Source organism: Wyeomyia smithii, chromosome 2 (assembly GCF_029784165.1).
Source record: "Wyeomyia smithii strain HCP4-BCI-WySm-NY-G18 chromosome 2, ASM2978416v1, whole genome shotgun sequence".
NCBI lineage: Eukaryota > Metazoa > Arthropoda > Insecta > Diptera > Culicidae > Wyeomyia > Wyeomyia smithii.
Window position 1 is genome coordinate 175,762,845 of NC_073695.1, and position 26,768 is coordinate 175,789,612.

The 26,768-nt window shown below is 37.1% G+C and overlaps 1 protein-coding gene across 1 annotated transcript in view; it reads right to left on the reverse strand.

The window, feature by feature from the left end:
* The window catches only part of LOC129721818 (oxysterol-binding protein 1), a 72,122-nt gene that overhangs the window by 32,693 nt on the left and 12,661 nt on the right, over positions 1-26,768 (reverse strand). Inside the window, exons 2-3 of the mRNA XM_055674831.1 lie at positions 16,525-16,614; positions 4,604-4,702 (exon numbers count right to left, since the gene is read on the reverse strand). Of these exons, the coding sequence (XP_055530806.1) occupies positions 4,604-4,702; positions 16,525-16,614 (189 nt within the window). The remainder of the gene's footprint in view (positions 1-4,603; positions 4,703-16,524; positions 16,615-26,768) is intronic.

The following is a 26,768-nucleotide window of genomic DNA, read 5'->3' on the forward strand; positions in this document are numbered from 1 at the left end:
TGTATTCCATTTTCACTTTATTCATCTTCACAAAATGCAAACTGTTACTAACACATCTGGAATAGTGCAATCGTATTTATATACGAAAACAGATATTATAGGTGACCCAGTAGTTATTGGTTGCGTACTTCACAAACAGTTATTATTAGTAAACAAGTAGGTAGTGTTGCACGACAAACATATTATTTTATGAAACATTTTTATAAAACATCCGAACAAACTTATGATGTATATAAAATATAAGGTGAAACTAGTTCTGTAAAGTATCTATATCATAAAAAAACATATTCCTAAGATAATAAAACTCGAAAACAAATATTTGATTCTTATATATATATATATATATATATATATATATATATATATATATATATATATATATATATATATATATATCACTTAGAACATTTAACTCTTTTCTTGAGAACCGTTCGCCCAATCGTTTTGTTGTCAAAGAATGAATTGTTTATTTTTGATGAGGCTCTCAATGAACGTATGGTTTTTGCTGGAGAACCAAGGACAAATTAAAAAAAACGTGTATTTTCCGAAATATTAATAATTTATTGAGCTTAAATTTAAAATAACTCGAAAACCGATGCCTTTAGAATGTTTACTACCAAGAGCTTTTTGATTCAGAATGACTCTCTGCATCTTTTAAGGTCATCAGAATACAAATATTTTGGAAAATGTTTAAATTAGAATTTTTATAAAAAAATTAATCCACCATAAAAAAAATATTTTTCATTTCTCCATCCTGGAGTTTTTTTTAAAAGTTGCGTATTAACGTCAAGTTTCTTTAAAAAAAATTCAACTCTGTTTTTTTTTAAATTGAAATTTAATGTTTATTTTTAATTTTTTTTGGTAAAAAAAAAATTTTTTGTACAGTGTATATTTTTTTTATTGTGCATTTTTAATTCCCTACAACTCATTCTCAGACAGTTTTTCCATACAATCAACAGTTTCTGGGCTACAATGCTGCGAATAAAACCAATGCCAAAAGGCATACGCCCTTTTAGAATGTAACTCATGGGTGTGAAAAATCGCTCCATCTGTGGAAAATGCTCAGTTTGCTAAGCCAAATACGTGTGCAAAGTTTCATTCAAATCAAAAATGGTCGATATTCGACCATCGGTGATTTGGCGCGATCTTGCTCAGTAGGATCGAGGCTATCGATCAGTGAAGTGATGAAATTGGGTGTTTTTTTATATTTTTACTACTCTCAAGTTGAAGTGATTATTTTTGAAATTGATTAAAATTTATCGTGTAAGTGTACTATGTTCAATAAAATTAAGTGAATAAAACTATATAATATGAAGTAATGATGAAGTATATATTTGCATTCAAGAAAGTTATTTGTCATATATCCTGTTAAAATATAAAACAAGATATGGTGAAATATCACACGTTTGTTGCTAGATTTACTAGAACTTTGAATAGTTTCACATACATAAACATAACCTCCTAGCTCGTCCCAAGGTACGGTGCTGGTCTAACAAGCCAGTCACCGTATGTTCGAGTCTCAGGTCGGGAGAAGACAGCTAGTGTCAGTTGGATCGTCGTTACACTAACCTCGCCATTGTCCTTTCAATAAAACAGTTGGATGCGAAGTCTGAGTCAAATAAAACAGAAGAAAAAGAAGACATAAACATAATATCTGCTAAATTATATTTTCCCAGAAAAAATGAAATCTCGAACCACTAAATTTCGATATTCCAAGTATTTGGTACATTATGGTGCAAGCGCTATTTTGTTTGAGCCGATTACAATACAATATTGCACACTAGCCTGTGGGGCTAATGCGGTCTCGATCAACTCGATTGTTAGCTGAGAGAATTCGTTATCGATATCGTTTTTGGAACATTTCGCATGTGCTGGATAAGTACAACGATACACTGTGCCCCAGTACTGAGTGGAGAAAATTTACAGCTCGAAAAGATCCTCGACCTGACCGGGAATCGAATCCGATATTACAACCGTGTGAGACAGTTAGCCGATCGACATCGCTAACTACAGAACTACGGGGACCAATGCCGTTTGAGCCGATAATGAGTTTGAAATATTTGCTACTTTTAAACTGTTTATATTTTGCACATGTTAATAAGAGCTGCCAAATTTGTTGTTTCCAATGTATGACTGGTATGTAGATGATTTCGAAACGATCATATGCTTCTTGAAGTCACATCACGATCTGGAAACTCTATGCGATAGAGAAAAACACAAACATTCGCTGATGCAAGTTATGTTGAAAACACAGACTCATCGCTTTATAGAAACCAAACGAGTTTGAAAAAAAAAAATAGTTTCCTTCTCTGGAATTGTTTCCCTCGCAATCATCTCCAGCAACTCTGGTCGCAATATAGGGTAGGGAACATATTCTAAGTAGCTTTAGGAACCGCCTGTGTATTCAGACGAAATACTCGAAATGTGTTCGGTGAAACTCAAACAGTAGTATATCAATCTGTTCTCTATCGTTTTCTCTGTCAGAATTTGTTTTCAGGTTGTTAAATAAGTTAGCAAACTTTAACAATCATCAATCAAAGTTACCAATCGAGGGACACTATTCCAATAGCCCCGAACCTATTTTAAGCAGTTTCCATCTGTTTTGCAGGCGTTTTTTTTTCAGCATCCGAAGTGGCTCCTGAATGGCTGCAATATAGGTTGATTTGTTTCAATTGCAATTGTTCACAGATTTCTTTGTGATTAACGGTATTTCTTATATTCGTAAGACAGCTAGACAATCAAAGTTTTCGTTTCCATCATTGAAATAGTCGATATTGATCAAAATGCAGGAGTTTGAGGCTTATTTTCTTCGACTGATTAGAATAGGCGCTACTGCTTAAGCCGTTCCCTACCCTAATACCTTGTCATTTACAAGTGGTAAACAGTGAAGTGAGCTAGCGAACAAAACAGTGGGATATCACATTATGATATTTGAGGCTGGGATGCTACGGGAGCGATTCTGAATATGTTTGAGAAGAGGGAAGAGGGGGTTCAATAAGGAAGGATCGGAATGGTACAAAGGCAAGGTTCAGGAATGGTACAGAGACCGGGACTGCCCACACCATCATGATGAAGGATCTGGGATAAAAGCCGTACGGATACGAGGTTCACGGGGTAACGAAACTGGAGAAGGTTGTGGCCCCGGTACTTCAGGACCCCACGGGAAGGTCTTTCAACAGGACGGCGCTCCGGCCCACACGGCGAATATCGTCCAAGCGTGGTGTCGGTAGAATTTGACCGATTTTCTTGATAAGACTTTGTGACTCCCTAGCCTCCCAGATTTTAATCCCCTGGACTTCTATGAACAGTTGTACAAGTTGGCCAAAAAGAGCGAACAAAAGGTGATCAATTTAACCGTTATGTGGTCGGCAAAAAAAAACACCCTTACATGCCAGACGTGTTACCCGGGTACCCACAAATTGAAATTATTGTAATTTTGTCAGTTTTCATCTGATTTCAATAGTTTCAGCACTAAAATATTCAGCAACTTATCTGCTTTGCAATCTGTGTCAGCAATGTCCCGAAATTTAGTTTCATTTTCGGAAATCGGGTTTTCCGGGGACATTTGCCGAATCTGAGGAATTTTATGAATATCTGACAATATTATTGGTACAATTACAACTGATACCTTATATAAGTACTTTCGGGATTGGGATGATGTCCAGAGACTTCAAACGACCCTGGTGGCCATTTTGAATATCATCCAAAATAGGTTGAATACCACCCAATATGGGTATTTCCGGAAACGGGATGATGCCCAGAGTGCGAAAATCAACTCCAGATGCCATTTCGAAATTTAAGATGGTAACCTCTGGTTCCCGGAAAACAGCTCTAATTTACCAGTTTCGAAGCTATAGTTTCGAAATAGAGATGATGTTAAGAGACCTGAAAATGACCCAAGAGGCCATTTTAAATTTAAAAATTACAACTTTCGGTTTATGGAAGAGAAACAAAAATGGCGGAATACCACCCAATTTGAGTATTCACGGCATCGAAATGATGCTCAGAGACTGGAAATCAACTCCAGACGCCATTTTGCAATTTGAGATGGTCAGAAACGGTCACTAGGGTCGTTTTGAGGCCTCTGGGCAGTATCTCGATTTCGAAAGCAATTATATTAGGTGGTATTTGGTCAGCTGTTTTCCGGAAACCGTCCCATCTTAATTTTTGTAAATTTTGTAAAGTTTTACTTTTTAGTATCTGACAAGCGGATACGATTTTTTAAATTGTAGGATTAGGCATCTATATATATCTACATCTATATCTATAAATCACTTAAATTTATTTGTACAAAAGTAAGGATAGGAAGGATGGCTATTTTTGCTAGCCACTAAACATTAGCTACAATATATTAACTTCGATGATGATTTTGTTGCAATGACTTCTGCAACCAGCACACAATTATTGAATTATTACATTGTTCGTAACACCACCACCAAGAAAAAGAAACACAGGAATATTCGTCGCACTAACGTTCAGACCCCTCTACAATCGCTAAATGTGAACAGCCGATGAAACTAATAGTTGTGTTAGTCTAGTGAGCAATGCAAATAATGTTATCAGTTCAGCAGATTGTTCTGTAATCAAGGATTAATACTATTACTTTTTGTTTTTCTTATTAGCTTTTCTTTGCGCAGGTGGAAGAGCCAGCCTAGTGGGTGAGCGAGGCGCTCGTATGCATTGCATCATGGATCCTTTGCTCCTGAAAATTGGTTAATGCTAGGTTTAAAAAATAGAGTACAGAGCTGTGTCAGCGAAACAGAAGTCTAGTGAGGCATTCAGCTTTGCGTCCTAAAGAGAAACTAGATAAGCAGAATAGGAACTAAAAATTGCTCAATATATCAAGGCTACAATAGATAAATAGTCAACTGCGCGTTCCGTGCCAGTCTGTGGATCGGAATGAGGCTGGTTAGGTAAAGGATTTATCCAGTTCTAGCAATAGTGATCATTATTCTATAAATAAAGTAAAAGATTCTTCAACAGCAGCTTGTTAGCAAATTGTCGGAATAAATCTTTGGCAAATTGTCGGATAAGTCTTCGTTTTAAGTATCGTTATTGAAACATATCATATTTGTGACATCTTGGTTAAATCCCTATTACGAATGTGAAAAGTAAACGCAGCCGTTATTTTGAAAACATTTACTAAAAAGCCAAAGTCTCTGATTTCACTATTTTTCGTGAAGGAAAAGATATCCCAAACTTTTGAAGGTAAGGGAAAAATGTAATCTATTTTTGGAGAAATCAGAACTTCTCTGAAAGCTCTTTAAATTTAACTTGCATTTTGAAGTAATGTTTTATCGAAAAAAAGCTGGAAATGGCGTTCTCTACTGCGTTATTGCTCAATACATGGCTTCCTTCAGAGTTGCACTTTATTATGTAAATATAAGCGCAAAATCACTATCTGCAGTTCGAAAATGCAAAGGGATGACCCGCGTTTTAATTTTTTTTTATTTCAGTTTCAGAACAAATATATTATATTAATTTACGATGCGTTTTGTATGAAAGATTCTGATTCCGTAAACTTCGAACCAGCATTCTTTGCTTTAAGAAAATTTAAACTTTATTTTTTTTTGCAAAATATATTTGAAAACTAGAGAATAGTGAGTGAAACTGACGATGTGTTCATGAACTGCATTTTGAGTACCGAGAGTAATTTCGGAATGGCCATTCCGCAGGAGGTTATCTGTATGATGCCTAATTCGCATTTTAAACGCATAGGAGGTCTTTTTTCGTTTTAAAATGTGGCTAGATAAAACGGTTTAGCAAAAACCGACGAGAGTATAGTAACCGATAGTAATCGCAATGCCGATAAATCGCAGCAGATTTGCGTATTATTTTGGAGTAGTATTTCATTATTTCAGTAGAATTACTTCTATCTAAGTTTCATAGTAAAGGTTCTGTATAACATTGTTCTTTGCTGATTGTTCAGACCTAAGCATACCAACTCCTAAATTAAAAAAACGGACCATTTTTTCGAAACTCAACTTTATTGAATAGTTAGTCAAAAAAATCCTGATTTATGTGAAACGTTACATATTTTATTCAAAGTTTGATAACAACAAAATTGAAAAATTAAAAATTGAAACCTATTTCTAGACTACATAAGATTTTCATCTGCTTGCTTGAATGTATATTTTTCTTGGTATGCAATTTTCTTTAGTAGATCTGGTGGGGTCCTTAAAAGACGAAATCTCGACTCTTTGCTGTTAGATCCCTATCAAAAGTGGAGATGCATTCGAACCCGATTAAACAAGAGTTGATAGTTAATTCTAGTATGTTTTCCGAACAGTTTGAAAAATCCGGACAGAAATTTAACTCGGACACCACTCCTGAAAATTCGGACTATCTAAAAAAATCGTACAGTTGGTATGCATACTATTACCGTAGCATCAACATTCTCAAACCAGGGTAGATATGTAGTCTGCAGCTATTCAACCGCTTGGAAACATATTTTCATATGTTTGTTATACTATAGAGGTTCACGCGTTTAAGCCACATGATTTGACGAGAATTAATAAGATTTAAAATTTGTAAACTCTTGATTTTAAAATCCTAGCAGAAGTTGAGAGAGTAATCTTTACATATAACAATGGAATTCGGTCTGTCTAATCCAGATAAACTTGGAAGCTACTGAACCGAACATGAAAATTTGTATGCATGGGTTATTGGGGCCGGGGAAGGTTCTTATACTAGTTTGAGACCCCTCCCTCCTCTGAAAGGGAAGGCCCCCATACAAATGAAGCACGAAATTTTACATAACTCGAGAACTAATTGAGCAAATGAAGCCAAACTTGGCACGTTAATGTATTGAGAAGCGAGGTTGTGTATGGTAGTTTGACACCCCTCCCACCTCAGAAAAGGAGGGTTTCTATACAAATGAAACACAAATTTCTGCATGACTCCAGAATTTATCAAGCAAATGGAACCAAGTTTGGCATGAGAAGATTTTCGGGGGCAAAAATACTTTCAAGATGGTTCGACACCCCTCCCTCTTCTGGAAGGGAGGGGCACCATTTCTATGAAACACAAATTTCCTCACAACTCGAGAACTAATCGAGCAAATGGAAACAAATTTGGCATGTGAAGGTTTTTGGGGGTGATAAATGTTTGTATGATGGTTTGACACCCCTCCTTACTTTGGAAGGGATGGGGGGGGAGGGGCTGGAAAACAGTGGAAAGCTGGAAAGTGACCAAATATCACCAAATATGGGCCTCGCCAGATGGTCTCGAGGTACGATCCTGGCCTAACAAGCCAGTCATCGTAGGTTCGAGTCTTGACTCGGGAGAGACTGTTAGTGTCAGTAGGATCGTAGCGCTAGCCCCGCAATTGTCCTGTGCGCTTAACGGTTGGGTGCGAAGTCTGTGTATAGTAAACAGAAAGTCAAGTTCCGAATCGGAATGACCAAATATCACCAAATATGGGCCTCGCCAGATGGTCTCGAGGTACGATCCTGGCCTAACAAGCCAGTCATCGTAGGTTCGAGTCTTGACTCGGGAGAGACTGTTAGTGTCAGTAGGATCGTAGCGCTAGCCCCGCAATTGTCCTGTGCGCTTAACGGTTGGGTGCGAAGTCTGTGTATAGTAAACAGAAAGTCAAGTTCCGAATCGGAATGTAACACCAAGGCTTTGCTTTGCTTTTCTATGGGTATTCACGGAATCGTGATGATGGGCAGAAGCCAAAAATCAACCTCAGATACTATTTTGAATTCTACGATGGCGACTCACGGTTTCTCAAAACCAAAAGCAACCAAATACTACACAACATGGCTATTCCCGTAATTGTGACGATGCATAGAAGTCAAATATCGACCTCAGGCACCATTCTGAATTTTAAGACAGCGACTTCCCGTGTCTAAGGAACAATTCAAAATTACCGATTACCACGCAATACGGATATTTGCGGAACCAGAATGATGCAGAGAAGCAAAAATCTACCCCGGAAATCATTTTGAATAATAAGATGGCGACATCCGCTTTTTAGAAAACAGCCGAGAGTGACCAAATACCATCCAATAAAATTATTTCTGTAATCGTCACAATGCATAAACACCACAATTCAACCTCTTATACCATTTTGAATTCTAAGATGGCGACTTCCGGTGTCTGGAAAATGGCCGAGAGTGGCCAAATACCATCTAAAATGGGTCAGACACCATTTTGAATTCTACGGCCCAAATAGACCGATTGCAACCCAAAATGGTTATTTTCGAAACCTGAATGACGCTCAGAGGCCAGAAATAAACTCCACATGCTGTTTTGAAATCCAAGATAGCGACTTCCAGTTTCCGGAAAACAGCCAAAAATGGCCGAATACCACCCAATATGGCTATATCTGGAACCAGAATGACGCCTAGAGGTTAGGTTTTGATTTCACATATCATTTTGAAATTCAAAATGACGACTTCCGGTGACTGGCACAGAACCAGCCAGAAAACAGCCAGAAAACAGCCAAAAATGACTGAATACTACCCGGTGTTCCCGGTATCGGAATGATGGTCAGAGGCTAGAAATTGAATCCGCACGTCATATTGAAACCCAAGCTGACGGCTTCCTTTTTTGGAAATCAGCTGAACATGACCGAATGTCGTCCAATATGGGTATTTTTTGAATCGAGGTGATGTACAAAAGCTGAAAGGCAAGGATGTTCTCATTCCAATCATTTCTAACGATTTCTCTTTTGAATTTAAATGTATTCAATGTCCGATTCGCTATGCATTTGCAGACTATAAACAAATCGGAAGGTAAATCTTTGGAGGTAGTTGAAATAAATTTAGAGTGTTTAAAATCTTTTGGATGAAGAAAAAATGGGCGAAACGAAGTTTGCAAAAAAGCAGTGTATAAAAAGGAAGTGTATATATACCTTTTTTTTAATAGGGGGGAATGTTTGCAATGATTTATTTATGTACTGATATCTATTCAGAATAAATATTGTGTGTTCTGCCACAAATGGTGACATTTCAACACTATTATATACATATATTTGTACGCTTTTTATATTATTGAATGTTATTAGCTTTCGCAGTTAAGTTAATGTAATTGTAGGAAAATTATTAAACCTACTTGTCAAAAAAAGGATTAAAACAAAACTTAAAATAAACTTAAAACTATCTTACTGACTAAAAAGCGAGCTAATCGTTGCATTGCAACGATTTTTGTCGGAATTTGTTGATAATTTGGCTTGACATATTTTCTAATGTTTCTACATTAGTGAGCCTATGTAGCTCGTTCGTGCTAAACCAGGGAGGACGCTTCAAAATAATTTTCAAAAGTTTATTCTGAATCCTTTGAAGTGTCTTTTTCCTGGTTGCACAACAACTTGTCCAGATGGGAACTGCATATAACATTGCTGGCCTAGAAATTTGTTTGTAAATTAACAGTTTATTCTTGAGACCAAGTCTAGAATTCCTGTTGATAAGAGGATATAAACATTTGATATACTTATTGCACTTTGACTGGATATTTTCAATGTGCTCCTTGAAAGTAAGATTCTTATCATAAATTAGCCCTAAGTATTTAACTTGGTCAGACCAATTTAAGACCACACCGTTCATCTTAATAACGTGGTTATGGGTGGGTTTGAGAAATGAAACTCTTGGCTTATGAGGAAATCTTCCATTTCTGCAAGTATGAAGAAAATGTATCTAAACTTTTTTTTAGCCGACTGCATATAACACGAAGGCTTTTTCCTTTTGCGGAAATGCTTGTATCGTCACAAAACAGAGATTTCTCACAACCTGGTGGTAAATCAGGAAGATCAGAAGTAAAAATGTTTTATAAGATTGGGCCCTAGATACTCCCCTGAGGCACATCAGCTCTAACAGGCAATCTATTAGATTTACCATTTAGAAAGTTAACCTGAAGAGTGCGGTCAGTTAAATAACTTTGTATCATTTTTGTGAGGTAAAGCGGAAAACTAAAATTTGACATTTTAGCTATTAAACCTTTATGCCAAACACTGTCGAATGCCTTTTCTATATCTAGAAGAGCAGCTCCAGTCGAATAGCCTTCAGATTTATTAGTTCGAATCATATTTGTTACTCTAAGTAACTGATGAGTAGTGGAATGCTCATGGCGAAAACCAAACTGCTCATTTGCAAAAATTGAGTTCTCATTAATATGTGTTATCATTCTATTAAGAATTATTCTTTCAAAAAGTTTGCTAATAGAGGAAAATAAACTAATTGGTCGATAACTTGATGCCTCAGCTGGATTCTTTTCGGGTTTTAAAATTGGAGTGACTTTGGCATTTTTCCATTTCGTAGGAAAATGTGCCAGTGCAAAGCATCTGTTAAAAATTTTTACCAAGAAATTTAAAGAGTTTTCGGGAAGTCTTTTGATGAGGATATAGAAAATCCCATCATCTTCTGGTGCTTTCATGTTTTTGAATTTTTTGAAAATAGTTCGCACCTCATTCAAGTTTGTTTCCAATACCTCTTCAGAAAGAAATTCTTGGGTGGTGATCTGATCATACTTTTGGTTTACTTCATTTCCAATAGGACTTACTACGTTCAAATTGGAGTTATGAACACTCTCAAACTGCTGAGCAAGTTTTTGAGATTTTTGTTCATTCGTTAGAAAAATGCAATCACCATCTTAAAGGACTGGAATGGGCCTCGAAGGTTTCTTAAAAACCTTCGAAAGCTTCCAGAAAGGTTTTGAAAAAGGTTTTAGTTAAATCTATAAAATCTATAACGAGCGTCTTAGCAGAGTGATTGAGATCAATCAAAGAAATAGTTATCGGTTTCCGTTATACTCTACTAAATTTTTTGGAAATAAATATTGAAATTCAGTCCGCAAATATATATTTCGACTGTGACGTACAGTCTTCCTCAGTGCTTATGTGGACTGGTCTTATAAGCACTGAGGAAGACTGTACGTCACAGTCGAAATATATATTTGCGGACTGAATTTCAATATTTATTTCCAAAAAATTTAGTAGAGTATAACGGAAACCGATAACTATTTCTTTGATTGAAGGTTTTAGTTGTTCAACTTCCCTCATGAAATTCTCATTTCGCAAGAGAGTGAATCTATGTTTAATTTCCTTTTGTAATTCTTGAAAAATAATTTTCAAAGCAGGATCACGAGATCTTTGGTATTGACGTCTCCGTATGTTCTTCAAACGTATAAGTAGTTGAAGTTCACTGTCAATAATTGGTGCAATAAATTTCACTCGAGCCTTAGGAACTGATAAATTCCGGGCATTGAGAATTAAGCTGCTAAAATTATCTAATACTCTGTCAATGTCAGCACTATTTTGTAAAATAATATCATCATTCAAATTTTCTTCGATCGTAGAACGATATCTATCCCAATTAGTCCTGTGATAATTTAACACAGATCTAGTGGGATTTAAAATAGTTTCATGGGAATTAGAAAATGTTATGGGAAGATGGTCAGAATCAAAGTCAGCATGAGTTAATAAATCACTGCATGAATGACTTTGATTTGTTAGTACCAAATCAATTGTAGATGGATTCCTAATAGAAGAATAACATGTAGGACCATTTGGAAATAAAATTGAATAAAATCCAGCCGAGCAATCATTAAACAATATTTTTCCATTGGAATTGCTTTGAGCATTATTCCAAGATCGGTGTTTCGCATTAAAATCACCGATGATTAAAAATTTAGATTTATTTCTTTTGAGTTTTTGCAAATCTCCCTTGAAATAATTTTTTCGCTCACCAGTGCATTGAAAAGGCAAATACACTGCGGCTATAAATAAAATGCCAATACTTGTTTCAATTTCAATTCCCAAACTCTCGATAACTTTGGTTTCAAGATGGGGTAAAACACGATGTTTTATTCGACGGTGGCTAACTATTGCCACTCCACCACCGGCAACATCAATTCTATCAAACCTATGAACTATTTAATTTGGGTTCTTTTTTAGTTTAATATTTGGCTTTAAAAGCGTTTTAGTCACAACTGCAATATGCACATCGTGGACTGTTAAAAAATTGAAAAATTCATCCTCTTTCGCTTTTAAAGAGCGAGCATTCCAATTTAGAAAATTTACAGCATTATTTAAAATCATTGCTGAATTTCAATTTCATAACAATATTAGTTGTAAATTTTATACCTTCTTGAACAGCCTCGTACATCGAGTTACAGTTCAACAAAACGGACATTAGCTGCAGCATGGATTGTTGTAGGTATTCAATCTTTTCGGGAGTTGGACTACCTAAATCAATACTGGCTGACTTTTCAGCACCAAACACGAATGGTTTTTTACTGTTTGAATATCAAATATTACCTGTAAGGACACTGACATATGAACAGCCTGGTGTTGCCTGAACAGGATTTTTTGTCTGAAATTTGTTAGCTGAATTCAAATTATTACCTACAGACACACCTGCTAATGAAAGTGCTGGTGATGCCTGAACAGTATTGAAAGTCTTTTGTATACCCACATTGACAACAGGTTGCTTAGAATTCCTACGTTGTCTGGAAGCAATAATTTTTGACCTTACAGGACAATTAAAAAAATTAGATTTGTGATTTCCCCCACAATTTACACATTTGAAACTATTAGTGGTCTCTTTCACGGGGCAGATATCTTTCGTGTGACTAGTGTCACCACAAATCATACATTTTGCTGCCATATGGCAGTTTCGAGTTCCATGACCATAGGCTTGACAATTCCGACATTGAGTAAGATTATGGATTCCTCCATGTCTCTTGAAATTTTCCCATTTTATTCGCACGTCAAATAAAACACGTGCTTTTTCCAAACATTTCAAATTATGTACTTTGGTACGATCAAAATGTACTAAGTAATTTTCCTGGTGTATTCCAGTTTGATTAATTTTGGCATTTGCCTTTCATTTCATCAAAATTACTTGGTTGGGGGCAAAACCAAGTGATTCTGACAAACAATCTTTAATTTCCTCAACAGTTTGGTCATTTGAAAGACCTTTCAAAACAGCCTTAAACGGTCTCTCGTTTTTGGCATCAAAAGAATAAAATTTATACATCTTTTCAGTCAAATACTGTAAAAGATGTTTATGGCCAGCAAGAGATTCGGCCAAAATACGAATTTCGTCTTGGCGGCCAATTTGAAAATTAACTTTCACATCCGACAGGAATGATAAAAGTTCTGATCGAAATGCTTTTAAATTTGCTACAAATACCACAATAGTTGGAACTTTAAACTTCTTCATAACGGCTTTATGCTCAGTATGAGAAGTTTGGATTTCTTGATCCCCAACGGAAGAAAGAATATCATACCTGTTAGTCGAAATTTCAGTGTCACTTGGAGGAGATGCCTCACGTTTCCTTGAAGCCGCATCAAAGCGAGCTTTTTTATTTTTTCCAGGCATAACTGGAAAACTTCACTACACTTTCACTTCACTATAGAATTTAAGTAGAAATATCTCAAACCAAATTTACTCACTAAACACTCGTTAACGTTAAAAAAAAAAACAAATTTATTACTTTACGTTTCAACAGGTAGTCTTTTAAAAAGATTGCCTGTTGAAAGCGAAAAGCAAAAAATTTTAATATCTCTCGGTAGTCTAAGACTAAGCCTCGAGCTGTTGGTAAAATGCGACCGTACTGTAGGACAGTTCAAGTCGATCTGGTGTATATATACTTGAATAACTATTTACACTCGGGCTGCAAGACTGTTTCCTTCTTAATGGTGCATCCTGGGTAACGCCAAGTGAACTACAAAACTGAGTAGGTATCTAACCTGGCTTAGAGTCGAATCAAACAGCTTCTGACACGAAGCGAGCGATTAATAAAAAATGTTGAAGCTGATGATCACTGATGTCAAGGATGGTAACCAAAACAAGGAGATGTAAGTATCCGTGGATGTTTCATGGCCTCGCAGTCTTTCTCACAAAAAAAAAAAAAACGATCGCGAGGCCAAAAAACACCCACGGATACAATTCTTCAGTAGATAGCATAGAGTACAATGTAATTATCGTGACTTCGGTAACGCAGCATGTTTTTACCTACTATGCAAAACGAGAATTTCACAAAGCATCAATCTGCGTCCACAAAATCGATTGATACTTTATGATAAACTGCAACAAACTAGTTTGTTTGCTCGATAATCGTAATGAGTTCAGATAGCAATGGTCCAGAAAGTTCGGTGACCAAATTCCAAAGAGAATGCATTTTACGAGTTTCCAAATTCCAAAGAGAATGCGTTTACGAGCTTTTCACGATTACCAAGTTGACTACAGTGGGAGCAAGGCAATGGAGCGGAGCTCCGTGGCCGCAAGGTTACAGAGTCTGCTTTGTCAAGCCGATGGTCGTGGGCTCGAATCTTATTAAAATCAGGCTATTCGATCTCAAAAAGCATGGGTTTATTCTCAGGCTTCCCACCAGTTACCCTTCTTTTACGCTGAAATCTACGATATCTTTGCGTGACTTCCTCTGAATAAAAATAAGTCCCTCTTATCAATAAAACTGGCCAGAAGGACGCACGACGAAACTTACCCAGGGAAATTATAATTGGTGATATTTGGCAGAGGGAACGAGGCTCGGTATAGGAGAACAGTAAGTGTGTAAAAGAAAGGGTAGCACATTACACAAGCACTGATAAAAAATAATAATAAGCATGCCACTTCTCAATAGCGGCATTGCTAATAATAGAAATGCGGGATACAGCAGACACCCGGGCATAGCTCACAATAGATCAACGATTCTGGTCGCAGTGGGGAAGTCCATACAGGAAAAAAAATCCCATATCAACAAAGACGAATTCAGTAGCAGACCCCAGCGGAAGCACCTGGAGAAATCCAAATAAGGCATCAGATCGATTATGCTATCTATGATTAACGATCAGCACTTTTTGGACTTTGACGGTGTGAAATCTCTTCGGGAACCAAAAGTAAAGCAGGTGAGAAGAATCAGGTTAGAAGTCGCGGGTTACGCGTTTAAAAATACGCGAACGCGCCCTGGATTCTCAATAAAATGGATGTGAACGTGCTGCCACGTCCACTGCGTCAACGAAGCCTTTTGAGGCTCCAACAACATAGGACGGACTACTCACAAAACGAGCCTATTCGAACTATGTGCGCTTTATTCAATCGATATTATTATTTGTTCGACTTTCATGTTTCCTCTAATGATTTTCGTGATCGTGTTACAAACTTTTATGTGCAGATAAAGTTCTAGTCATCATTTTCTAAGTGTTCATTCAGACTGTTTGTCCGATGAATGTAAACAAATCAATAAATAAAGAAAAAAATAAAAAAAAAAATAGGGGACTGGAAGGTCGAAATCGTTCTGTCATCGGGAAGACCATAACAACACAGAGCCCAAAAAAGTAGTTATCATTTGCCGTGGATCTATAATGATCAGAGCGGTCCTTTACTGAAGAACTAAAACTAAAAAGCCGCCAACACTACCAGATTTTTTTTGGGATCTATTTGGGATTCTAAAAAAGTTCCTAAAGCGACCAGCAAACTGATCATCTGTTTGTGATACTCAAGAGATCAAAATCATGCGTACAGTTTCGTCAGCTTTCATAAGGATGGATGGGCTGAAGTAAAATATTGCGCTCTTAACGTTAGTATTCATATACGAAGAGCAAACGTGCAGTAAAACAGACGACAGCTCACAGAGTGTAGCACGTAGTCTCTTTAACATCCACACAAAACTAGTGCAGTGAAGAACGCGGATCCTCCCGCTGGCAAATGGAGCTGCATTCAACACTTACCGTGAAGTAGAAACTGCAGTTTGACGTAGACGTTTGCCATTATTTCAATACGTTATCGAATAAAAAAAACATTCAATCTGTCCGGCTCTCTGTTCTATTTCACTCGCTCAGACCCCTCCCGCAGAAGAAATGCAAAATCTGTGTTCTTGTGATAGTTGTAATATTTAACTTCAATTTGTTCAATTCTTCTAAATTTTACGAATAAATAGAATTTGTGCAAACTTGACACAAACGTCAGAACATAACTTGTGATTTCGAACGAATTCTCCCTCCAGACGCAACGATTATTGCTTTCTCTAAAATATGTATACTACCTAAAAACGGGATTAGCACATCATTAGTTGCAAAGCGATAAGGAAAGCGAAATTATACATGCAGCAATGCACTAAGATAACAGTATAGCATACTACAAAATAAACAAAGGTAAGCTGATAAGTAGTTAGTGTTTGTTAAAATACCCAAGTAGATGTGAAAACATGTCTTAAGTTGAGTCTTAAATGATGTAAATCTGGGGGTTGCATACAATTCAGTCCAAGGCATTCAGTTTTCGTAAATTATTTACTTGATGCTATAAATGAGAATGATTTGCAGAAAGTGTAGCTAGAAATCAGAGGCTTTCGATAGTTTTTAGCATTTGTAGCCACAACGATCAATAGGCATTTTTCATAGCAATGATATTAATTGAGCAATTTTTGTCCTTATTGTAAATGAGGATGGATACTTGGTGGAGAACTTCTCGGATGAAAAAAGAGATAAAGTAAAACAAAATGAAAGAAATATGGAGGAATAAATATTGAAAGAAACATGACATCTTTCTAGTTCGTTTTAAATTTTGGGGCTCTACTCACTCTGCTCGGGGGCCTTTCCTGCGTCGCCGGATAGATAATTTGCCCCCGGCACTCCGGCCCCCTGCCTGCGATCCGGCTCCGTGCTCAGCCCTGTTCAATAGCAAACCCCAGAGTCAAATCAATTTGGTTGTGTTGGGTATTCATGTACAGAGAAAACAGATGGAAAAGAAATGGAAAATGAAATGAAGAACTGAGTTATTGGAAAATGGAATGAAAAAGGCGGAAAACAAGGGTGTTATGTAAAGGTAGACAGCGATGTAAGGGTAGACAGAAAAAAATATACAAAACATATTGATGCCAGGGACACTAACACACGCACTCATATGATCAAAGGACTGGTAATCGAATGCGACAACTTTCGAGCTTCAAAGTTGCAAATTATTTCACACCAAACTGTTGTTTGTTTCAGGTACTAATGAAAATCAGTTATTAAATGATTAATATACATGCGCTTGTGTTACATATACAATTGGAAATAAATAATTTAGTTTATTCACAATTTTGAGGTTGCCTCAAAATTGGGAATACAAAATTGATTAACTTCTAAATATATCTCCTGATTTCTCATAGCAAACTATTTTGTAGAGAGAAGAGTTTTGTTTTGCGAGTGCTGTACTTTTCAGCTATTTGGTTATATCTAGAAGCCTGTAACCTACCCAATGTACCTTACGCACATAGTTGTTTACATGTTAATCTGTATGTTTGTATCTATCACTTTTTGTAAAATATTAACGGCTTAAGAGCGATTTGTTTGGAAGTTAACAATATCTATTTGAGAGATGTGTACACTACCTCTAACAATCAAATTTACAGATAATATAAGTGCGATGTATGATAAAGTATGCGATTATCAATGAACATGCTTTCAATTTGATAGTGGGTTATCTACTATTCAAAACTAACAACATTTTAACGAAACACTATCCATGACTATGATATGTGGATTGAATTTGTAAACATAATAATCCATATATGAAATATATGAGGGTTTACCGTGCATTAAACCAACATTATTTACATTAACATTAGGTAGCTATTCTAATATTTTACATAAAAAAATCAAATATACGAAATTTTCGCAAACTAGTATGCAAACAGCGCTTCCCAAACCACGGATAAATTCTATGCAAAAATACAGCACCTCAAGCACGTACTGAGATTGACTTGTTTGTACGCATAAATCAGTGCAAAACAAACAATAAAGAAATCGATTGCCAGGTTGTGCGGAGTAACACCTTTCGTTAGATGTTCGATAAAAAGCAGACATGCACTCTGTTAGTGCACTTAGCAGTCCAGTGTCAATTACTCATTGAATGACTATTTAGCTACGCTACGCATACAGAGAGAAAGTACTAGAAGAAATAACACAAGCGTTCAACAAGTTCTATGAAGCTACCATCAATCTGAATCACGCTTAAGTGCAGAGTGATGGTGCATGCGGTTTTTAGGTAGCTTGTGCTCGTGTGCACGAGATATAATCTGGGGTGCATTATGTGCATGTTTGTTGGTAACAAAAAAAATCCGAAGGACGTGAAACCACCACAGAAAGTAGTTAAATACAAGCGGTACCCGGAAAATTGTCGCCATGTTTTTCGTGGAAAATCAATTAATTTTTATGGCATTCGTTATAGTGTTTGTGCTCAATATTTAACACAAAAACAAATGTAATTTTTACTGTTTTAAATGTTAATATGTTAAACCTGGCTTAGTGTTATATTGATTAAAATGAGACAGACAATCAATATACGGTAGTCAGGTTGGCTTCAAAACCATTTTTAAGATTACATAGTTGGGTTTCACCGAGATTCACACAGAGCCGTAGCTACTCCTTTTTAGGGGGGGGGGGGGGGCAGAGAATTTTTATTTCATAAAACGTTATTGTTTTGTGGAGTAAGCAGTTTAAAACCGTTATGTGCTCGACAAAAAAAGGATATTTAGGCGTCCAACGGAGTACCCGGGTATTCACAAATTAAAATTCTTATACCGTTTGCAGTTTTCGTCCTATTTCGATTTATTTTCAAATAAGCGTTAGGGTGTCCCGTAAGATATTTCTTATTCCCGAAAATCCGGTTTTTCGGGTTTATATTCCGAAAAAAAAACGAAATTTTAATGAGTTTGCTAACTTAAATGAGCAGGTTTACATTGTGTAATTGAGTTTCAGGGGAGGGGATTTTGTACGCAGGCTCAGCTATCTTTACTCTAACTGAGTAAGAGCTTCGTACATTTACTTTGTATTCATATCGAGCATGTATTCAAATACCCAGCCGTAAAATACTCACCTCAATTGCCGAGTAATGGAAGATATACAGTAGGGCGCCAGTGAGATGTATGAAAGAAGATCATTCGAATATCGTTTAGCGGTAGGGTTCAAAAGTCCCCATGCAAAATTTCAGCTAAATCGGCCTTTGGGAACACGTCCCTCAAAGCGATCAATGTTTCAACTTTCCGACTGATGAAATGCACAGGTAAAAGTTCATGAAATCGTCGATATCGAATTTTTTTTGGATGATTTTTTTCGAGAAGACGAAACTTTTGAGCCCTATCGTTAAACGAAATTCAAAAAATTGATTTTCATTGGCACCCTAATACACAGGTTACGGCTAGATGTTTGTATTAGAACTCGACGTGAAAACCGCTATTGATGAGCGTAGCTGTGTATCTTTTGGTTCAAGGAGTAAATGTAGTCATGACGGTAGAAACCTAACTGAAAATATGATTGAACCCACAACTTCCAAACTGTGTATTTTCCACTTGATTTTTCAAATGTCTTGAGGGTGCGATCATGTGCGATCGAAAAACTAAGAACAGAAGAGAGTTTTTAAAAGTTCTACCTACTCTGAAGCAACAAATGCATTCAAGGAATTACAGCGTTATAAATGCAGCTTCGAGAGTCGCCGATCGATGTCAACCAACGATACTACGAGAATCTATTCGCGAAGAAATACTGAGAGAATGGAGCGATTCAACCGTCAGCCCAAATTCTAAATTTTACGATAGGCTTTGTTTGATCAGTGTTCACCATCAGACCAAGTAGAGTGTGGAATGCCTAGTCCGAAGTCCGGTCAGACTACAATTTTCATAGTCTGATTTTATTTCGAACCAAACCGGAACAGAGTTGTCCGGGCCGAGTAACGGTCTGGGTTATGCTTCCGAGATGTGGAAAAGTCCGGCCAAAATGTGTTGAACTGAACATGGACATGAATCACAAGATCATATTGCAGGAAGTTAGGATACTTGCTTACCAAAAAATTGAATAATTAATCCTTTTTGGCATATTTGCTCGACCAAAAAATTGACTGATACCGTTAACATTAAAAAAACTGGTGACTATTCAATATTTCTTATTGCTAGTATTTCAGATTTTTCTTTTGGATTTTTTCACCTAGTATCAATCACATACATGAGAAAATTGCGTGTGGGGCAAAACAAACGCGTGGGGGGGCTAAGCCCCCCCTAGCCCCCCCGGTACCTACGGGCCTGGATTCACATTTTAATCGAAAGTTAATTTTTACATTAGAAAAAGTACAAATTGTCATCTTTACATATAAAAATGCAGCTCTGTCTGTCTGTCTGTCTGTCTGTCTGTTCCATATAGGCTTGGTGATTACTGAACCGATCGGCGTGAAATTTTGTATATAGGGGTTTAAGGGGCCGAGAAAGGTGACTAAGATAGTACGAGACCCCTCCCTCTTCTGGAAGGGAGGGATCCCATACAAATGAAACACAAATTCATGCACATCTTGAAAACTAACCAAGTAAATGGAACCTAATCGGGCAGGTGGATGTTAATAGGGGTATCAAATATATCCATAACAGTTTGACGCCCCTCCCCCTTTTAAAAGGGAAAAAGAAACACAAATTTCGCATAGCTCGAGAACCAATCCACCAAATAGAAACAAATTTGGCATGTAAATGTTTTTAGAGGTAACAAATATGTCCATAATGGGCCGACACCCCTCCTTCTTATGTGAGGGAGGCGTTCCAAACAAATGAAACACAAATTTCTGCACATCTCGAGAACAAACCAAATAAATGGAACCAAATTCGGCAGGTGAATATTTTTAGGGGTAACAAAGATGTCTATAATGTTTCGACACCCCTCCTTCTTCTGAAAGGAGGGGTTCCACACCACACATTTCTGCACATCTCGAGAAATAATCAAGCAAATGGAACCAAATTTGAAATGTTGAGGTTTCTGAGAGCAAGAAAAATTTTCGACTACAGACGCTATTGTTAAATTTAAGTTGAAAACTTCCATTTTCTATTCGTAAAATATCTCCAAACATCATTTTCAAATCCAAGATGGTGACATCCGGTTTCTGAAAAACAGCGGGATATGACCAAATACCACCCAATATGGGTATTTCCGAAATCGTGATGGTGCACTGAAACCACAAATCGACCTCCGACATTTTGAGTTGTAAAATAGCGACTTCCGGTGACTGGAAAACTGCCGAAAATGACCAAATACCACATAATATGGGTGTTTTTAACCAGAATGACGCTCAGAGTGTCTCCAAATGCCATTTTGAAATCCAATATGGCGACTTCCGGTTCCTAAACTTCAGTGGCAAATGACTAAATAACACTCAATATGGGTATTTCCGGGATTGTTATGATGCACTGAAGCCACAAATCGACCTCAGACAACATTATGAATTGTAAAATGACGACTTCCGGTGAATGGGAAACTGCCGAAAATGACCAAATACCACCCAATATGGGTGTTTTTTCAACCAGAATGACGCTCAGAAGCCAGAAATCGTCTCCAAATACCATTTTGAAATCCAAGATGGCGACTTCCGCTTTCTGAAAAACACCTAAAAATGGCCGATTTCCATCCAATATGAGATGCTTCGATACCAGAATGATACACAGGAGCTAGAAACGACCACAGACATCATTTTGAATTCTAAGATGGTAACTTTCGGTTTTTGGAAAACAGCCGAAAATGACTAAATAACACCTATTATGGGTGTTTCTTAAACCAGAATGACGCTCAGGGGCCAGAAATTGTCTCCAAATGCCATTTTAAAATCCAGGATGGTGACGTCCAGTTTCTGAAAATAGCCTAAAGTGACCAAATACCACCCAATATGAGCGTTTCCTTAACCAGAATGATGCATAAAGCTAAAACTTGACCTCAGACATCATCTTGAATTGTAAGATGGTAACTTCTGGGAAACAGCCGAATACTACTACATACGAATATTTCCGTAATCGAAATGATGTATAGAAGCCAAGCATTGGCGCTGGACACCATCTTGAATTCGAAGATGACCACTTTTAGTTTCTGAAAACCAACGAAACTAACTGACTATCACCCAATATGAATATTTCCGGAATAGAGGTGATGTACTAAAGGCAAAAGACGAGGATGTTGTCATTCCTATAAAACCAATAATTTCAAACGATATAAACAAATCGCAAGAAATCAATGAATTTGTATTTTTTAAAATTATTAAATTGAACACTAGGCGGGACGAAGTTTTCCGGGTCAGCTAGTTGCAAATAAAATAACATTTTTCTTAGCGCTAAGCATAGTCGCCCTGATCGGCTCAATCACGAAAGTGTTTTTACTTGTTTGACATTCTCTTCTCTACTTGCGACACGCTCCTGATCAAAGTTTCTTATGCCAAAAGTGTAGTCCTCGTATATTGGGGGAGGGGGTGTGTGCAATCTTCTTACGTTATCCAACGAGGATGGGTAAGAAAAACATTGTTAATGCAGCTGTTCAAATAACCATGTTCTCACTTCTCTGTCACTAATACTCCTCCATATAAAATATCAACATATAAAGACACCACCATAAAGTGTTTTTTTTGTCTCACCTGAATTCTGATTTCCTAAACCTTGCTCGCAATGGGGTCCTAAAGTTTTGAACGATTTTCTGATTTTTATCTATCAGCTGGAAGAGTGCAATTTTCTGAGCAAAACATCATTTTAATAAAATGTTTATCATTTTTCTTTGATTTTTAAATGAAGGATAAAAATCTGCTCGAAATGCCATGAATGACAGTTCTCTCATATACCGTACATGAGCGAAACGTCATCTAAGACCTTTCGAGCAGTTTTTTTATTCTTCTTTTAAAAATCGAAGGAAAACGATAAACGTTTTTTAAAAATTAAGTTTTGCTCAGAAAACGCGGCTTTTTCAAATGATATATAAAAACCGGTATACCTTTAGGACCCAATTGACAGATTGATAGCGATTGTATCGTTGTTGTCGTTGAGAGTTACAAGTTGTTTTCGAGTGATGAAAAGTTTTCGATTTTTATGATTTGTGTGGTTCTGTACAAAGTTTTGTCGTTATACCGTTTGCATTCGATATGTTTAAGCAAGGTGATCTACATATATATCAAGCTGCGCCGGGTTTTTAAAGAAGCTCACCCGGAACTTACAGCTGCTGTTACGCAAAAACAAACAAGTGATATTTGGCTTGAAATCAGAGCAACTAAGAAATCTTTTGACGAATTACAAAATGCAGTCAACATTCAAATTGAACAATTTGAAGAAATGAAGTTGAAAAAACGCAGCAAAGATGCTCTTTTTTAAGTAACGTAAGTATTCTTTTATATGTAACAACATTGGGCAGGTGAAACCAAATATTAAATGTTTACCTTCAATCAGGCTGCTTCAATATCTTCAAATGTCCAATCTCCCGTGGAACAAATAGCATCAGCTCCTTTCGGTCTAGATTCTGTGACTGAAACTTCAAATGACAACAGTCAGATGAAGCGCATCGCAGAAATTTCCCACACCATCACAGGATAAGCTTGCATCCGAGGTGGCGGTGCTTATGACACAACAAAATGCCTTGATTACTGTTCGTGACGCTGGCCTCAATGATGGATCGAATGTAAAAATTTAAAAACTGAAGAAGGACATCGAGCTAAAACAGCAACCTTAAAAACGAATGCGAGATAACGCGGAGTGCAAGAATAAGTTCAGAGCCAAGCGACAGGAAACGATAAAGAAACTTGTTGCAGTTCAATGTTCAAGGGTGGTCTTGATCGTCCTCGAATAGAAAATGAGGATATGCTTCTGGAAACTGGAATTTGTGGACTTAGTGCTACAGAAAAGTGCAGCTGATGGAAGAACAGAAATGATACGCACTAAACGGACACTTATTGATCTGCAATCATTTTGGCACGCTAGCCTGTGCGGCTAATGCGGTCTCGATCAACTAGACTAGTTGAAAGAATTCGTTATCGATATTGTTTTTTTCTGGCACATTTTGCATGTTTTAGGATAAGTACAACGATACATCGTGCCCCAGTGCTGAGTTTAAAATTTCCAGCTTGAAAAGATCCTCTACCTGATCGGGAATAGAGCCCGATATCACAGAAGCTAGCCGATCGACATCGCTAACCACAGAGCCACGGGGACCACATTTTGGATGAAGGATTCGAAATATCCAGTGCCACAACCACAACCGAAAGAAAAAGGCATGTGAAACTGTTTCAGTAAGCCTATCTAGGGCATATTTCCGTTTGTAAACGGCAGTGTTATGATATCCATATTTGTTGTTTCTTCAGGTTAAACAGTGTAAAGCTCAAACAGATGAACACAAGATTTACGCTGATGGAGTTTTTTGTATGTCAACCATTCGTAGTGTAGAATCGTTAGCAGCTGTTTTAGGCCCAGACCAGGTTATATTCTTGAGTCAAGACGACAAGGTGGGCGTTCCGATAGGTTTCACTGCAGCGAATACACAGGCACCTCTCATGATGCACTTGGAATATCGTGTTAAACTGCCAGACCACGACTGGGTTATTGCGCCCAAGCATAAGCTTACTCAATCGATTTATAGTACCATGATAATTAAAGAGCAGGGTCTTGGTTCACCAGATGCTGTCACCTACTCGGGGCCCACATATATTGCAGTAAGAATCCAAAAACATTCAATACCATTCTTGAGCGAGAAACTTGTAAGCAACATGTCAAGAATAAATTTAGCGAAACCTGTTGTGATTCAGTAGACGGAGGACCTGACGAGAATCTCAGGTTGGTGTTGATCAATTTTTAACTGTGATTTTAATATAAATGAAAATTTTCTATTGTTGGTATCAAATGCTCCTGGTAGGAGTGCGTTTAACCTTGTTGAAAGACGGATGGCTCCTCTCAGCGCTCAATTGGCTCACCTTAACGGAAGGGGTGTGACTCAAGACGCTACTTTTGAGGCGAAAAACCTCAAAGATGTAGGAGAAGTTCTTCCAAATGTGTGGAGTTCTTTACTGCCCTTCCAAGCATAGTTGTCCCAGCGTACATAAGGTTTGTGTAGAACATGGGACTACTATGATTGGAACGGCAGTTTAGTTATTGATGGTTATGAGGTTTTGGCGGAATACAAGGAATGTAATAACGAAGCAGCTTTGCCATCACAGCCTGATCCCCAATGGTACAGTGTGTATGTTCGAGAACCTCAATATGCTTTTCAAATAGTGAAGTGTAATGTTCAATCTTGTTGTAAACCGATAAGGTCACCACACTATCACCACCGGTTCCGTTGAGACAAACATCTGCTGGTATGAGAGTCCTGATTTGAACGAAGCCAAGAATACGGATCTTTTCTTACCACCATTTCAAAATTTAAGTCTCATTGTTTCACGCCCAATGCTATTTCGAAGATCCTTGCGCTAAAATGCTTTTTGGGAAGGACAGTTTTTGCCTTTAACGGGATTCAGCACTAGTGCATAAGGCATTGATCGTTCAGAAATGGTGTAAGCAGAATTCGCTTTGTTCCATCAGTTCATCTGAATGGCCTGCATTGTCACCGGATTTGAACAGTATCTGGAGATCAGTGCTGAGAAAAATCACCGCCTAGAAATTCAAACAGACTGATATCAAGCCAACCTTAGTGTCAAATATCTTTTCTATGCACAAACATAAACTGTAGCTAGACAGATCGAAATGTTGATTTTCGATGAACACGTTTGTTGGTATTCATTCCTCAGTCAAAGTTCACATTCGTTTCTATATTGTCAAAGTTGAAATTCATTATCATCATCACGGAAATGAGAACGAATATCAGTGTCAATAACTTGTACTGAATATTTGTATTACGTTGAGCTCAGATGCAATATTCAATGCTAAATTTCTGGGATTCGACAAGCAACCGACTGACCTAGACCAGTTCATACGTAATCACAGCAGCCATCATAGTATATAATTCATTAAATTTATTTAAGTTATAAGGTTTAATACGTTTATTCTAATAAATGATATTTCTCATAAATAAGTTCAATCATAATCACAAACTTATTATTTGAACTCATGAGCAATTGATCAGCTAAAGCGACCTGTCTATTGGTGATGATTGTTGGTTTCTTCTGTGTAATTTCATCATCTTTGAATAAACCATGCTCATACGCTTCAAAAGAATGACTAGTACTGATATGCCGGATGATATTCCCGACGTCCAAAACGACTTAGGAATGTTTGCATTCGCTCCCAACACCAATTTGACATCGCCCACGTGCAATCAGCGGTAAAGCAACTTCCTGTAGCGTACGCTTCCCTAAAAGCAGGTTTTTAATGTTGAAGCACTTTTTACCACGTTGAAAACATATGGACGATAACCATACCTGCATAAAGCTTTCTTGTTTTGATAATATCGTTATCACGAGAAGAGCTTCCAGTTGGTATTGCTATCCATTTCAGATTATTTTCGAAATAAAAAAAAATGTAGCTGCACTTCAAAAAATATCAGTACCTCAAATCGAAATTGATTTTTTTGCCTTTGAGTTTCATTTTCACGGTTGCTATTTTTGAATTGATAGATGAACCAATCCGAATATCTTCTGTTTCGTTCTTGTTGGGTATTATATTAATTTTGAGACGTCAAGTAACGATGAACACTTTTGTTTACATCGCATATCGGATAGTGAAACCGATTGTCATGGTAATATGTATCACCTACATGACGAAAAAGCATAGTTTCAATGTTGTGAAACTCATTCGATAATTTTAACCACTGCTGGAGACACATGCTAGGAAAGTTGAACGACGTTAGGCATTTGAGTTTGAACACATTGAAAAAGGTTGGGTGAAGATTTGGTGCGTGCGACTTGCAATGACTTCGAAAAGCGTCTACGGGCCGTTTTCAAACACAAAGGTGAAAGATTTGAACTCAACTAAGTACATTGTAATTTTACTACTTATAGATGTTGTTGAAATCGATTCCGAAGAGAAATAAAAACTGGTTTGACTTTTATGACATAAATCAAGTGTATCACTTTCAC